Source organism: Nilaparvata lugens, chromosome 10, assembly GCF_014356525.2.
Source record: "Nilaparvata lugens isolate BPH chromosome 10, ASM1435652v1, whole genome shotgun sequence".
NCBI lineage: Eukaryota > Metazoa > Arthropoda > Insecta > Hemiptera > Delphacidae > Nilaparvata > Nilaparvata lugens.
This window is the reverse complement of record NC_052513.1, coordinates 26,942,655-26,959,864: the sequence shown is the minus strand read 5'-3', so window position 1 is coordinate 26,959,864 and position 17,210 is coordinate 26,942,655. Positions and strand designations below refer to the sequence as shown.

The following is a 17,210-nucleotide window of genomic DNA, read 5'->3' as shown; positions in this document are numbered from 1 at the left end:
TGTTTTCAGATTGCATGCATATCACCAGCAAAATCCAATCTTACAGAGACTCTAAACACATTACGATATGCAGCAAGGGCGAAGAAAATACGAACGAAACCGATTATAGTGATGGTAAGTTCTATTAGAGAACATACTATCTTTAAAAATAATGTTAGTCTTGTTATAAACGAATAAAAAAAATATCAATTCTAATAAGACAAATGAGAGGAACGACAGATCATCCAAAGATGGACTCCTTCAAATCAAGGCCATTTTTTGAAAATCAAATAAACTAAAGAGGATTTAAAACATTTTCCAACTCAATCTAGGGTTGAATACAAAATGTAGATGAATTTAAAAATGGATACAACTGAAAATATGCGCACACTGAACAAGCATAGAGGCGTGTATGCAAAGAATTATAATCTTGTCTAGTATTTGCATATCCTGCAGTCAAGTTTTTCCATTCTAAAAGACTTATAAATTAAAATTAATTCGACGAAATAAATCACTTGAGACATATTATTTAAAGATATTGCAGATTGAGTCATGAAAAATTCAAATATCTGACAAATCTGGATTTTCATTCTACTTTCATAAAGAATTAGTGACCTTTGCAGTATTCTGCCAACACACAAGTTTTACTTTTGTTAGCAGTGCTAGAATTAAATGATGACTGCTCTATTTTTTGAAGCACCTAGTTTTAATTATTGTGTTTCTAATAAATCTTTATGGATAATTTTGTTTTATTGTGAATGAATTTTTGACAATTGAATGAAAATGTATAAAAATTTACAGGACCCTCGGGAAGCGCTCATCCTGAGTTTAAAGCGAGAAGTGTCGGCGCTTCAAAACGAGAACGAGCACTTAAGACACGCACTGCACTTGGCTGCCGATCCCAACAGGTTGCTAGGTAACATTATTGCACTTCTGTCACCAAAGTAGCACTTAAGTGATCCTGCCGACCAGACTGACTCACTGCAACTACTGTGAGTACACTGTACGTTACACAGATAATTACATCAGATAGTAGCATGGATGCAACTACAAGGAAAGCTATCACAGACTGATGAACACCGGGTTAAACAGGAAACTTGAAGTAATGACTATTTAGAAATATTGATAGCGAGAGTAGCAAATACTTGAGAGATTTATATGATTAGAAATAATTGAGATTGACTTGTTGAACTCACAAAAATTCGAGAATAAAATTCATTTTGCTTTTCCACACTTATGAGTATGATATCATTATGGAATTTGATGAAGATTCATGAATAAGGTTAATGTATAACATATTATTTAAGCATAGCCTACTAAAGTTTCCAAAGATGAATGGATAGTCTAGTGAAAAATTGAAATCTATAATATAATAAAGGAAAATAGGCTTATACATGTAGGGGATAGGAAACTCACGAATTTATCACGTCTGAACTACTGAACTGATTAACTTGAAATTTTGTATATAGGTTCTTAATTTACCGAGGATGGTTATAGGCCTATTTTATATCATTCACGATTTCAGTAGGTCCAGTTTGTCAAGTTTTCAACTAGACCCTTTCGGATCACGGGTTACCTGCTAGTGGTTTATACACTGAACGTCAGTAGAGTTCCAAAAGTCGATGGTAATTCTGTAAAGTCTATGGTAATTTCAAAATTTAACCAGGCCTATCAGAGAAATAAATAACTGATTATTATGTAATAACTGAATCTATGCTATGATAATTGTTCTAGATGATTCAATTAAGATGTTATGTGAACATGTTGCAAATGTTGTTTGGCAGGAAGCAAAGTGGAGCTGCGCACTCCGCCTAACATCGACCTGGAGCGAGTGGCGGAGATGGACGGAGCCGAGTTGGCCGAGTTGGTTCGCCACTACGCCACCGAGAACGAGGCGCTCCGCCACGAAAACGCCGAACTGTTCTCCACGCGCGAACTGCTCTTCCGCGATCAGGAGCTCGTCTGTCGCGAGAACGAGCGCCTGCTCAAGAAGCTCGAGGATGTCAACTCGTGAGTACAAGTTCAACAACTCAGTTAGTTCTATGGGTGCAGGATAGGTTCGGAATTGAGTGGGTTACTTGAGGTGTGTCAACTCGTGAGAAAAGTTTCAAGAACTAGTTCTTTGGATGGAGGATAAGATCGGAATTGAGTAGGTTACTTGAGGTGTGTCAACTTGTGAGTGCACTTTGAGAGTTTGAACTTTGGGCTGAGAGGTATGATAGAAACTTGAAAATCCAATCCTTTGGGTGGTAGACTACAATAAAAAACATGGATTTTAGTCCTTGAGATCTTGAAATATACGATACAGAAGCCATTTAAGAATTCAATATCAATTGGGGAATACAATAGAAACTTTGAGTTTGGTCCTTGAGATATAAAACACATAAAATGCCAGGGTTAAGTTCATGAGATAGGAACGCATAAGACATTTTAGTTTATTCCTTGCGGTGGTGGATATTAATATGATAAGCTTAGGGCCGGTTTCCGAGCTCGGGACTTAGCTAAGTTCTAGACTTCAAACAGCTGGCATCAGAAAATTAGCTTATCGAAAAGGGGCGTATTGGTAGTTTTTATGTCAATCTTTATTTTCTCATTTCTATAATTGGAAACGTTTTTCCTTAACGAAATAAAATATTCCTGAATAATTCAAAATAGCTGAAACTATACTATTTCACTTTATTCTATTTTGTGTTGAATTTTCTAGTTTTTCGAAATTTAATTGCAACGTGAACTTCGACTACGCACAATTTTGGAAAGCCAATTTTCTTATGCCAGATGTTTAAAGTCTAGAACTTAGCTAAATCCCGAGCTCGGAAACCGGCCCTTAACAATTATTTTGATTTGAGATGGGGAATACAAGAGATTATTTGGAGCTTTGTTTTTACGGTCGAAAAAGCAAAAAAACTGGTGATTAGATTTTGCAGTGAAAATGGCCAGAGACCAGTCCAGTCCTTGTGATAGAGAATATTTTTTTAGAATATTATTCAGTCCTTGTCGTAGGGAACACAAGAAAGACACCATGGGTGATTCCCTGAAGCCTGTGATGTCAATTTCAATAGATGAAAAAAATTTCTAGATTCTACTAGTCTCTGGGAATTAGCCATAGAGAACAGGATGGTGGATAGCAAATATATCATTACATAAAATACAAGATACAATTAAAATAAATCATTCATAAACCTACTGTAAAAATACATTATTCAATGCATGCATATTTTTACCATAAGCAAGCATGGGCAAGCTAGTTAATTTTAATGTAGTCTACAAAAATGGGAAAGAATAATAATATTTGTGTATATTATTATGCAAGTTTACATCTTGATATGAATTCAAGAGAATATTTTATGTATAATGTAAAGTGCATGAGTAGGCCTACATATAGTTGAATTCTCTTACATTTTCGAGTAAAAGAAAAATAATATCCGATAATTTGAAGGCTCATATTATTATCTCCATAAAGTCAGATACCCAAAAGAAACTTCTTAAAACCAGAATGTATTAAGTACATCTGATCAAGTAACAACTCCTTCATCTAACTTATCTCCTTAATAAAATATCATCTGTATATTTCACAGTTACTTATTCTCAAGACAACATAACAGCAGATGAATAGAAAAGTCTAGTTATTAAGTCTATGGTACTAATACTTGCGATATTGCCCATTTTTACTCACTTCTTTATCGCTGTATTACTCAGTCTCTCAGATCTTCTCAATTGGATAATTGAATTTCAATTCTGTAAAAACCGTAAAAACAATATTAATTGCATTCCATTCTTCAAAAAATGAATACTGAGCAGAAACTGTGTGAGAGGCCCTAAATAATTTATCTACATTATTGTAAAATTTGAAATGGACCACGATAATAGAGATTATATAATGATCTATTGATATTTTTATTCTACAGTTTTGATCCACAAAATTCATGTAAACTATTAGAGCTTGATTAATGAATAAAACTTATATTTCTATTAAAAAGGATTTGAACAGAATAATGACTTATTAATCAGCACATGAAGGTTCATTTGTACAGAGTGTTTATATTGTAAATACTGTATGTATTACAAATTCATTCAAATATATTCAATATATATTTACAAATTAATAATATTGTGAATGAACAAGGATTATGGTAGAATGATCAATGTAAATAAGCTTTCTGTGTCTTGAATAGTAGCAAACTGATCGTATTCCAAAAATAAATTTTTTAATCAAGATTGTCAGTTTCAAAAAACCATCTCAGTTTAAACAAAGATAAGGCGGCCATATGTACCATCTAAGTTTGAATTTACTTTATGATTACATAAGATTTTGTCGCATTTATTATAATGTATCATTTTCCAGGTTTAAATCAACTACTAATTCATCTTGTTTTGAACAGATTTGATGCATACAGCCCTAATGAACATATTAACTATGAATATTCAATGCTAATTCTAATATCTATAGTGGAACGAATCAAGCCATGGTCTTTATTCATACTAAAGTGCTAAATTTGGAGTTTAAACCAAAGATGATCCAATTCTGTAAGGATTATTGCATTAATGATTATGCTCGTGATAATATGATAATGTGATAATATGTCATTGACGAATAAATAGATAAACTCAGACTGTGCATACGGCTCTATCAAGCTGAAAATATAAAATCAGACATTTGAAGATCTATAATGAGTGAAAATTGCTTTCAATAACTTTGCAACCCCTGAATGGAACAAGATCAGTTGTCGAACAATGAAAACTCAAAAATACATATATTGGTTCCTCCGATTTGTCAAAAACATTTTAAAAAAATGTTATTTTATTGGAGAAGTCCATTCAAAAAGAATCCAATATCCAAGAGATCCCATCACGATTTTTTCAGGGATAGACAGTACAGGCCAGTAACAGGTGAATAATACACAGAAAATATCATTTGTGTTATATAATTATATTTGAGATACACGTTATAAAGTCGGTAGAAATGATGGAACGGTGTAGTTGCCAAGTTTATTTTTTACTACCTTCTATAGTAGATAGCTGTGTTTCAAGTCATTCCGGTGTATCTGATAAAATATTACCCATTCATTATTTTCAATAACTATCAATTATATCCCAGATAAATTATATTCACCTGATTCATCAAAAAAAGTATACTTTCTTAATTTAATACAGTAATAGATTTTTGTAATTGAGATTGAATAATCTGGAATATATTATAATCACCAAGAAAAAAAGATCTTTCATGATTTAATAATGAATTTCTCAATTGAGATTGGATATTCTTGTAGTTTATTATATTTCTTCATGGCTTTCAAACGTTTTGGTACCGGTGCGGAGTTGGAAAAAGATAAAGCCATCTGCTTTGTCCAATGATAGACAAGTATAGCATAGCATCCCACAATGTTAATCATTATAACATAGACAGATTGACAATGGTGTAATAACCGAAACCGGTCTTTCTAAGTATAAATCTGTGGTTTTTGACAATTTCTTAGTCTTTTTCATTCAATAGACATATAGACATTGTAACATGGATCTCACAATAGTAATTTAGTCGATCAGTTTGCTAGTATTGTGATCATAGTAGTTGGTAAGCACGCACAGTAGTGGAGTAGTGGTGTAGTGGTGATTGCAATGCCAGGGTCTGTTGCCGGTCTCCGATCATCCCCTCGCGCCCTAACTACTCGTCTGATGACGTCACACTCACCAGCTCCTCCTCCGAGGTGTGGACCAACCCCATCAACGGAAGCAGCAGCGGGTCACTCAACAATATCAACGGACATGTCAACGGGATGCACAAAACTAAGGTATGTGGAGTGAAACAACAACTATATAATTACTTGAATTGATTATGGTATAAAGGATTAAAAATTTGTTGTGATAAACGAGGATCCTAACTTGAATGTGGACTCAAATTACAATATAATCACTAACAAGTCATAAAAAAATCTTGACCGAATATTAAAAAAATAATAATACCAGAATACATAGTGTCCAACAAATAATGTGTGACAGCCGAAAACCAAAGATTCTACATGAAATTTGCAACAAAAAAATGACCAGCAAAATTGTCTTATATCGACCTTAGTTTTCATAATCTATCGATTTTCCCATGATATTTTTGAAAAACGTCAATAACTAGACGGTCAAAATCAAATTCTAAGGATATGGCTGGGAAAATGAAGAAATTTCCGATAAGATTCATATAATTTGTCCGTTGTTTTACGTCTTTGAAGTTTTTAAGAGCGCTCAAAGTTGAAAAAAGTAAATTCGTCGTATTGAATGCCAAATTTCAAACAGTTTGAACGCTCATAAAAAGTACAAAAACGTCAAACAAAGGAAAAATTATATGAATCTTTTGGAAATGTCTTCATATTTTTCTTGGGTCTTGTGATGATTGTAATTATTGGGTCTTGTGTCGCTTCTTTAGAGACCGAACCATAACTCAGTATAGGCTACTCTTTGAAGCAATGATCTCATTTGATTTGATTGAGCTAATTAACTTTTCCAGCTAATGATATACTTAATACTTTTGAATAATTGGATACCTCAATATAAGGATCAATAAATTGTAAGAAATTCATCCATCATACTCACATTTCACATGTATCAAGCGAATCGTGGACTTTACCATCACCTGATTGAAATTTTCTAGTCTATTTTCTTCTATTCTTTCACATTGATCTATTGACAATCGAACCTTCTTCTTGAGTCCTGCAAAATTAAATATAATCGTTTATTTACACATGTCATGTGAACACATAGATAAAAATTCAGTAACAAATTATAGGTACAAGGTACGCCAGAGAAACTTACTTATGTGAAAGGTCAATGAAAACAAAAGTACTTTAATTATTGTTTTAATCTTTTTTTTATATGAGAATACAATTCCCCAATTTTTATTTTATGCAGTCTTGAAAATGAATGACATCAGATCAATGGCGACCCCCATTGTACATATTTTTGAAATTTGTATACACTCGTTGCGGTATATCAATCGGTATGTTGGCAATGGCTTCTCTAATGTTGTTCTTGAGGTGTGCTGTGATCCGTGGTCGATCGACCGCGTGTTTGCGAGCCGAACGCCGGGGCAATGCACAACTGACTGCCTCACTCTCGATATTTTCTGGAGTTCTGATAGTTCGTTGAAGTCTATTTCTGGGTTTAGCGACACTTCCACCCTCCTGAAATCAGTTAACCCACGTCAGAATCGAATTACGGCCAGGAACGAGTCTGTGAGGAGGAATTTCAAATCGAGCGCGGAAGGCACGTTGCATAGCAACAACAAGTGATCGACCATTAGAAAAGATGCTCTCAACTGCGAAGGCCCGCTGCTCTCTAGACCAGAGCATGATGGCTACTTACTTGAGGAAGGATAAATTTGGGAACTTCCCCCCCCTCCAGATGCGACCCCTCCTGCCACTCTACACGATCAATTTACCGCGCGGGATTTTTTTCAAATAAGTAAGTTTCTCTGGCGCACCATGTACTATAATTATCATACAAATGTATAAAGAATTCTAAAAAAGACTGAGAGAATGAATACAGTTTATTAAAATGCTCATAAATATTGTATTGATAATATATACAAGTATTGAAAAATATCGTTCTTTGGAAACATGTGTTCTAATAATATTTGTTTTCTTCAAGGATAAGGTGGACGGAAGGATGTCTCCTAAACCTCCTCACAGGCTTCCCGACTCAATACAAAAAGAGCTGGACAAATTGCAGATAGGCAAAACGTGAGCATTAGTTGATAAGTATTAGTTGGTTATTTACTTGAAGAGTAAAAAAATAAAAATGATTTTCTAATAAATTTTACAAATCCTCAACTAATCATAGTTTTTGAAGACAGGTATTAATTGATTCCAACTGTAGCTTAAAGTTATTACCAGTACTGTACAACATAATAATGAATCTACAACGTTAGATGGATCTTTACTACTAATTAATGCTGTTGCCTGAGTCCGTGATCACGAAGGATTTCAGATTAAAAGAGTTTTTCTGCTATAATTTCAAGAGTATGATCCATAAATTTCAGCTACATATTGAAGATGAATCGCTGATTGCAGTGCATTTTTTGAGCGTGTAAGCTTAGTATTGAATTTAGTTGAAAACATTCACAATAATGTACAGATACATAGGAACAGTGTCAATATTCATTAAGACAAACAAAACATAGAAAAGAACAGAACATAGAAAAAGCAATAATTGAGAACAGTCATAAAAACTTCAGACAGTCAGATCTGTAAATTATTGAATGAAGTACAGGGATAATGAAACTAAGTATTCCTTGAGCTTTAACCTCATTGTTTCAACATTTTCTATTGATTTAAGTTCTATGGGTAGCATTGCAAAGGATTTTCTTCCCATGTAATGTGTTTATTCTCATAAAACTCCAACCTGTGTCTCTCAGTAATCCTCCCAAATCTAGTACCACAGCCATGAGTCTCATTTCTTACTTCTTGTTCATGGTGGTACCTATAAGTGGTTCATGTTGATATCCAACAATAAATAGTTATAACTGAAGAATGATAGAATAGTTAATTGATCCAGCAAAAAAATTATTACAATTAATCGTAATAAAGATTATATAAAAATTATAAATATACTGAAGCAGTGAAATGAATATAAGTGGTTACCGGCACCGGCACCGAAACTATGTAGACACCGAAACTTGTATCTGTAATATGAAGGTTCTCGGATTCTGTCAATATCTTTTACTTGAGATGACTGCATAAGCCCCAGTTTTGTGCATGGTTTAAGAGAGCAGTGAAACTGAGTTAAACGAGATAAACGAGTTTGTAAGATATTGCTGATCCTCATTATTTTAATTCATTGTAATTCATTTCAGTTTGGATGGAATCAATGAATCGATAAAGAAAAGAGCGAGTAGGAAAAGCACTTGGGAAAATGGAAAAGCTGTGAAAGCTACTGGAGTGAATGGAGTAAATGGGTGAGAAAAATAATTATTCGCTGTTATTTTCCCCATGACAGGAATAATGAATTCATGAGTTACAGGTATTTGAATTTAGCAATGGAAAATGCTAGAACAATAAGTTTTAGTTAATTCGTCATGTAAATTGTTTGTACATTTTTGGATGCTCAAATTTGAAAAAACTGAGAAGCTATGCAAATAATTGCAAGACTCATTAGTAACGTGAAAATAGAAGGATTATAGAATTACAACTTATATTAGAAGTAAGATGCTTAAAAATGCAACTCAATACAAAAGTTCACCATCTTAGATGAGCACATAATTCAATGCATTTCGCATGACTTGCTTCAAAACTGAACCACTAGCTATGCTCAAAAATTATTTCCGCTTTTTCACATCAGCTTCTATCAATGCTCACCTCATCTCATTATTCTGAACTCAACTATCAACTAAATCCAAAATGAATAACTATATTCAATCATACTTGCCTTTAAATAGACTGTTAGTGTACCCATAATTCATCAAAATACCGTGTTTCCTGAAACATAAAAAAATAATGAAACTTTATTAGGTAATTCGGAAATATTTAATTCAAGAATACAGTCGCTGATCCATGGGGTAGTTATTGACAACGCAGAAAATTCATTTTTTGAATTGAAACCCAGCAATGCAATCAAGGGTTTTGCAGATACATCTGAGTACTTAGGTATGCTTCAAAAATAGGTGACAACATCCTCTAATATTGAACGTAAAACTTTAGTACAATAACATGATACAAAATAGGGTAGGCTATTTAACGACACTAAAATACTTGGAAATATGTAAAAATACCAAGATTATCAGTGAATTGGAATAAAAATTAATTACTAAGAATAATCACATATTGTGAAGCGAATCAATTTGTCAAGAGCCTTTGAAATTTGTCTGTAACAGGCCTCTCTAAGATAGAAACTTGAGGATTATAAACTAAAAAGATCAGATTCGAATTGTAAAGTATGTTATTGCATAGCATTGTATCGCGAAGAATGGATCAGAAGCTTATAGAATACAATGTAGGACAATGAAAACCTTAAGGAAGACAACCAACGTTTCCATCTTTGCCTGAAAGATGCTAGCGAATATTTAATGTCTGATTTATATCGAAGTTAATCATTCTTTGGATAAATTAAATTTAAGGAGAAAATAATAATGATTCTATTACAAATACAATTTGTGTTTCATAGAGAAAATTAAATTACTTACTTTCGAAATCTTAAAATGGGTCATTAATAATTGCATAAAGCATTATCAAATTTCAATATTTACTGTGAAACACAAGTCGTATTGGAGTTGGAACATTGTGGAGCGGCGAAGGTAGAGTGTATCAGATAATAAGGTGGAAGAGTTGAAAATAATGAATGTATTCAAATGTATCAGGACATAGTGGAGCGGCGAAAGTGGAGTGCATCAGAGTAGGTAGCTGAAAGTGGTTAAATGATGCAAGTATCTAAATGTATCAGTTTCTATTTATCTATTTTCTTAAGTTCCACACTACCTTTGCAGCTCTAATAAGTTCTGTCACATTTGAATACATGCGTTATTTTGAATACTCACATCTACCTTCTCCGCTCCACTATGTGTTATGAAACAATTGAATACATGCAATACTTTTCAAAACTCTTAGTTATCTTCTTCGATACACTCTACCTTCGTCGCTCCAGTATATTTCGACTCTGAGTGATAAAATTATAAAATTGAGTGTTTCATGAAAAACAACATCAAAAGATGATAGTTGTATAGGTTTTATTTTGTCCGATTTGGAACTCTTCCTTGTCTTGTAGGAAGGACGGCGTTCACCACGACCAAGACCACAGACACACACGACTTCCCTACCTGCCGGGTTTCAACGCAGGCACCAAGAACGGCATACGTAGGATACCTTCCGTCGACAATATTTACGTTCTGGACAAGAACAACTCGAGCCATAACCGCATTTTCACCAGCAACCATTATCCGAAAACTGACAGGAGTCTGCTCAGTAATAGTGTTGATAGACTGGAGGGGAGTGGCGGTGGGTTTGCTATCGGGTCTGCGCCTTTGAGGCATCGCTCTTACAATAGTTTGAACAATATCGAGTACAACTACGACGCCCCTAAAAAACTTTCGAGGGATCCTTTCGGTAGTTTGATTTCGCTCAGTGAAGAGGATGATAGATAGCGATAACAAAGACTGATTTGTTTGGAAGTTTGATAGTTTGTTGTTAAGATCTTTCTGTTATCAGTTCTGAGCCACCGTATCTACCTAAATTTGTATATACTTTTCAAAACATTTTAATTTGTGACAGTTCACCTATTCAATGAATTAGACGACCAAATTGTAAAAAAGACTGATTTGTTTAGCAATCAGTTAATCAATCACCTATCTTGTTTTACTTCTATGTAAAATATTATTTATTTATTTATAGAATTGTGGAAAAGTGAAAAAATAAATTATGTTTAATAATTATTGTAAGTGCATGGGTGTTGATATTTTTGAAAAGGTTAGCTATTGAGAGAGGTTGAATAAAATTATTGAAGACTGATTTGTTTAGCAGAATTTTATTGGTTGAAATCTGTCTCAGTTCTTTGGTGTCAAATAATTTAAAACCTTTTGTTGAACGGTTTGATTTGTTCAATTTTCTTTAAATGAATGTTAATACTTTTGAGCTATGATATCTATAATTAAGGTTTACAGTTGAAGAAAACAGAAAAAGTTTAACCAAGCATCTCAGGTCGGTACCTATAATAGATCAATTTCAAATAATTGCACAATTTATCACAAATACCAATCATGATTTCAGGGCTCAGTTTTTGAAGTCATGTCTAATAATGTCTTATTTAACTGTTTTTGTTAAGCCTATGAGTATATTAGTTGAATTGATACACTGTAATTTTAGGTATAGTTTGAAGCTGTGATAAGGAAGTTGAATCACATTGAGAAGTAGGCTACAGTCTGAATAAACATTACATTGATTATGAAAAATTAAATGCTTTTGAAACTAGAACTACATTAAACAACTAAATCGTTTTGAGTGCACTGTAGGAGTAGAGGTGAACCTACTTAAGCCAGCAATCTTTAATAGCCCTTTAATTTGAATTGTTAGCTAGTAACATAAGCTTAAAGCTATAAGCTTAGTTGATTTGTATGGATACTGATTTTGGTATTTAAAATTAATATTTAAACAGAATTATATGCTCAAATTGAATTTGCTCAATAAAAAGCATATTATCAGTATAACAAATCACAGCCTATTACAAGAGATCAATTATTATTGTATGATGATCAATGATTTATTGATAACTCATAAAGGTATTATTGAATTATTGATCTAAAACTTTTGTTAAATTTATGTCGATTGGAAGTTAGATAATAGCAGATTTTCTTACAAGAATGTTTTTCAAATAAGTATAATTTCAATATAGCATATTTCTTTTGTAACTTAGAACTATATAATATGGAGATTGGAAATAGCGACTCTATCACAATATCAGAAAGAATTTGATGTGTCATTTACTTTTTGTGTAGTTGAGAAGTTGATATCGTGGTAATTATTCATATTGAATGAAAAAGACTGAGAAATTGTCAAAAAACCACAGATTTATTGATACTTAGACCGGTTTCGGCTATTACACCATTGTCAATCTCTGATAGAGTTTATCAGAGATTGACAATGGTGTAATAACCGAAACCGCTCTTTCTAAGTATCAATAAATCTGCGGTTTTTTGACAATTTCTCAGTCTTTTTCATTCAATGTGTCATTTATTTTTAAATTTGTAATTTAGTACAAAAATGAGATATTTAGTTTTAAGGACTACTAATTTAAGGGGTTTTTAACAAAGTACACTTTGGCCTATTTGAGTTGAGATGGATGATTCTGTTATTTATTTTTTGTATTTTAATTGATCATTATACGTGAAGATTTAAAAAAAATTATTTCTCTCACCTAGCTAATGTACTTTGTTGAAATTGTCCAACACAAGTAAGTATTAGACTGAGTTCTGTTTTTCTTTGAAAAAAAATCAAATGAGTAGTCTATAATTTCAATATAGCCATTAATTATTTCAATTGTGAATTGGATATATATAATAGATGGATTAGAAATCATTGAAAAATAGAAAAATCTGCCACAATATCAGTAAGAGTTTGGTATGTTGTATTATATTAAAACGTGTAATTTAGTACAAAAATAGCTTCACGGTCTACTAAATCAGGGAGTTTTTATAATGAAGGACAATTATTTGAGTTGAGAAATTAATAATTTTGTGAAGTATTTAATTTATTAAACATAAATATTTAAAAAAAAAACTTATTTTTCTCACCTACTTTGTTGAAATTAAGTATGAAGTTAGTCTAGATCAAATTCTGTGTTGTTGAGACTAAATATTTTTATATTACTGAGATCCAAGAGTAGGTAATTGTATTTGATGATGTGTATAATTTACTGTCTAAAATAAAATCTATGTGATAATGTTTTATAAAATTCATTTTTTCTATTTAAATTTACCTTATCAGTCACTCCTTTGGTCCCTGAATATAGGCAATCTTTCTCCAAATATCGAATCAATCATAGTTCGAACGATTGTGTTTTTGAAAAAAATCTGGAAACAATAATAATTTGGCAAATTAAAATAAAATTATAACAAACACTCAAATAACTAAATATTTTCAAAAAGACGAATATACATTAAGCGGCTACCTCTAAAAAAGAGTTGATTGAAGACATCTCGACAGAAAAAAGAGAAATAATTCATTTTCAACAGAAAGATGAATATGATTGATTTTCAACAAAAAAAGAGTTATTTTGAAACATCATTACTTTAGAATAAGCAACATAGACAGTCAATTTATACGATATAGAACTTGAATAAAAATGAAATAATTCAAGGGAAATCCATCTTGAAAACCTGAAAGTAGTTAGAACATGTTGTAGTAATTTCATAAAACATAATTATAAAAAAGGATACATGGAGATTTTTATTTAATTCCAACTGTTTGAGTTGAAATTGAATTGTGAGAGTATTAGATTGATATATGAAATAATATTGTCATTGAAATTGAAAATAGGTATTACAATATATTCATCCACAATGACAGTGGAATTTGAAGAGGCAGCATCAGAATAACTTTGAAGTTCAAGATTTCTATCAGCTAACTTGAGAACCTTATTCAGAAAAGTATATTTTTAAAACAAGATAATAATTCAGTACAGATCTAGTAATATGGGAATTTATAATTTAGTAGAGAGCAAAAAAATATTGAAGTTGATAGAACATTAGGCATAGCTACTACAGCAGAACTGCAATTATTCACCCAACTATATATTGAAAAGGTGAGGCACAAGGAAAATTAATATGAATACTATCAATGTGACCACTGTCATCAATCATCCTCATTCACGCATTGTAATTCAGCTCATGTCAATTCGCTTTACTTCAATTTCTGTCATTCATTGGTATTTCACAAGTCTACGTCAAATATTTCACTTGTAGCATAGGCTAATTATTACTAAAAAATCAACTGCATGATAACTAACTAGTGTAATTACACAATCCAGTAAGTCATCAGGATATAATGCACAATAATTTAATAGTAAAATGTAATCATTATTTTGCAAAACTAGCGATCACTTTGCTAAGCTTGTTCGCTGCTGAAACTCAATGCACTGTGGTCAATATTTTTATGAACGATTCTTAAGAAGTTCTTAGCCAGTACGCTTTGGTTGCCCAGTAACCAATACGTACTTTAGAACGTCTCTAGAAGCGGGTTATTCTGCAATCAAACCTTAATTGGATAAGAACGTTCTTGAGAATCGTTTAATAATATGACCTCAAGTCTTAAGCACAAAGTTTATCACTGAGTAAAGATTTCGTCAAAGTTTTTAAAACATTTAAAATCCTATTCAGAACAGTTTAAATGAATTTGCCAATAATGTAGATAACGTAATAAATTGCATTCAAAGGGGAGAATCAACATAGACATTGGGGGAAGAAGGAAATAGGCTATTGTATGAAATGTAATATTGTAAAAATATTGAATGTTGCATCACAAGTAATTTAAAAATTGTATAAATTGCTAATACAGCAAGAATTTTGAACGTTGTATAAGTTAGTGTTTTTCTTATATCGTACTGAGACTATGAATTTTCATCATTCATATACTCGTATTATTTTACTGACACAAATTTCCCATTTAAGATTGGATAATGTTTTGCAGGAATCCTGAAGCGAAAGAGAAACCATCCACCTAATCACTCCACGAGGATGAAGAAGATTTAGAATTGAAAATTCAGTTTTGAATTCTCTCTGAAAATGAGATGGGAGAGTGGTAGGGATGAAGATTTAGAGATTGGACTGAATTGTTACACAAAATTTACTCATGTAAAAATTACTTCCAAATTAACAGGTTTTTTTATATAGAAAAACATGATGTTGAAAACGTTGTATCAATACCTTATTATTGAGCTGTGCAGAAGGAATTATAATTTGGATGTATTTAAATTGAAATAGAAAAGCTACTTGTTATGAATTTCAACAGACTTCGAGTGTAGTGATCATGATTGTACATTATCGCTTATCACAATCCAAAGATTAAAGATTATAACATTAGTGGTTTTAAATACTATGCAATGCTATAAGTTGTATAGAATGGTAATAATTGAATAAACCACTAGCCCGGCCAAGATATTTTTCGGCCGACTCCTGTGTTTAGTATGGACAAGTTAAACCCTCGGTCATGACTGCCTAAAAACAATTTTCAAGTCAAAGGCCCTAGAATTAATAATAATTTGGAACCTGAAACTCTGACACCAGACCTGAGCCAGCCAAGATACTAAATATAATTATTATTCCAACTAATCAGTGGTTTGATGAGAAAGCTGTAAACTAGGTACCAACGAATAAAATATTGTTTGTGGAAAGTTCTGTTTTTCAGCAAGTGTATATATTAGGATATATATTTTTGAGATATAGAAGTTCTCTTTCAACTCGTAACTAAACTATCATTTCTGGCAATAGCCTACGAAATTGAAAGGATGTGGGGTACTTTACAATGTATAGCATACTTCTTCAAATAATAAAGTTCTTTACCTCGTTTGAGTCATTTAAATAGCTTCAAAAAACTATCGTATTTGTAGCCCCCTATATATTGTATTCAATTGTTATCCTGCTCACAGTATAAATGCATAATAATTGCTGTCCCTTGAAATGCAAATGACTTGTCAATTATTCATGATAAGCTATTTTAAATAATTCATTCAGGAATGATTGAATGTGTTAATATCACCAATTCATCTTTCTTGTCAATCATTACGGTGGACTTGACGAGAATATTTATTCCAGCATCATAGACAAAAAATAGCAAACTTTCAGAAATTCATGAATACTATAGGCTAACCAGGAACGTGATGATAGAAGGACTATTAGAGAGTGGTTATTTATTTATAAGAGAGAAATACATGTGTTAAATTATTCAAGAGAAAACATTTTTGATATCAATAGGTAGAAATGGCATGGATATAGTCTTCCTGTAAGAGGATCAAATAAATAGAAGTTTTGCAATTGTTTACTTTGTTAAAAAAATCGTTATTGTTATCGATGTGCACGTTAATTTACCAAATTTGTTTGCTAAAATTGTGTTTTGAAATTTTCTGTTGGTTAGAGGATTTTCAGTTGGATTTTAAAGATGAGAATAAGAATAGGTACTATTATTTAAGGCTGTGCAAAGGCTAAAAATAAACTTTCTACTGGTGATATTTTTCAAAGTTTTCCGATTTGTGTACTATCAAGCTGAAAAATTTTTTTCAAGAAAACATTATTTTTTCCGATCATTAATTTTTGAGATATGAGCACCTAAAGTTAAAATTTTGGGACAGAACATTTCAAGTTCGGTAAGAGATAAATCCATGAGATTTAGAGGATAGATTCTTCATGGTATTGTTGATCTAGTAAAACAAAACTTTTCTGAAAATATCAATTTTTGAGAGAGTTATTCAATTTACCAGAATTAACTCAACTAAAAGTTATTTTCGGCCATTTTTAGTAAAGTTACCAATTGTAACTTTCTCAAAAATTGATATTTTCCGAAAAGTTTCGTTTTATTAGATCAACCAACAATACCATGAAGAATATATCCTCCAAATCACATGGATTTATCTCTTACCGAACCTGATATGTTCTGTCCCAAAAATTTAAACTTTAGGTGCTTATATCTCAAAAATTAATGATCGGAAAAAATGTTTTCTCGAGAAAACTTTTTCATTTTGATAGCTTGATAGTACACAAATCGAAAAATATTACC

At 32.0% G+C, this 17,210-nt stretch overlaps 1 protein-coding gene and 1 long non-coding RNA gene across 6 annotated transcripts in view; one reads left to right on the top strand and one right to left on the bottom strand.

Annotated features, from left to right (window-relative positions):
* The window catches only part of LOC120353418, a 55,036-nt gene extending 49,243 nt beyond the window's left edge, over nucleotides 1-5,793 (bottom strand). The window contains exons 1-2 of the long non-coding RNA XR_005572370.1: nucleotides 5,561-5,793; nucleotides 3,653-3,714 (exon numbers count right to left, since the gene is read on the bottom strand). This is a non-coding gene — a long non-coding RNA (uncharacterized LOC120353418). The remainder of the gene's footprint in view (nucleotides 1-3,652; nucleotides 3,715-5,560) is intronic.
* The window catches only part of LOC111050272 (kinesin-like protein KIF12), a 59,848-nt gene extending 44,522 nt beyond the window's left edge, over nucleotides 1-15,326 (top strand). Inside the window, exons 11-17 of one of the 5 annotated variants that reach the window (XR_005572369.1) lie at nucleotides 10-114; nucleotides 781-895; nucleotides 1,764-1,989; nucleotides 5,600-5,765; nucleotides 7,609-7,700; nucleotides 8,813-8,979; nucleotides 15,129-15,326. Coding sequence is in view for 3 of the 5 variants with exons in the window: in XM_039437080.1 (XP_039293014.1) it covers nucleotides 10-114; nucleotides 781-895; nucleotides 1,764-1,989; nucleotides 5,600-5,765; nucleotides 7,609-7,700; nucleotides 8,813-8,914; nucleotides 10,717-11,092 (1,182 nt within the window). In the remaining 2 variants the exon portion in view is untranslated. Of the gene's footprint in view, nucleotides 1-9; nucleotides 115-780; nucleotides 896-1,763; nucleotides 1,990-5,599; nucleotides 5,766-7,608; nucleotides 7,701-8,812; nucleotides 8,980-10,716; nucleotides 12,491-15,128 lie in introns of those variants that run through there. The other 4 variants (XR_005572368.1, XM_039437082.1, XM_039437081.1 and 1 more) reach the window with 4 other exon arrangements.
* Nucleotides 15,327-17,210: the final 1,884 nt, after the last annotated feature.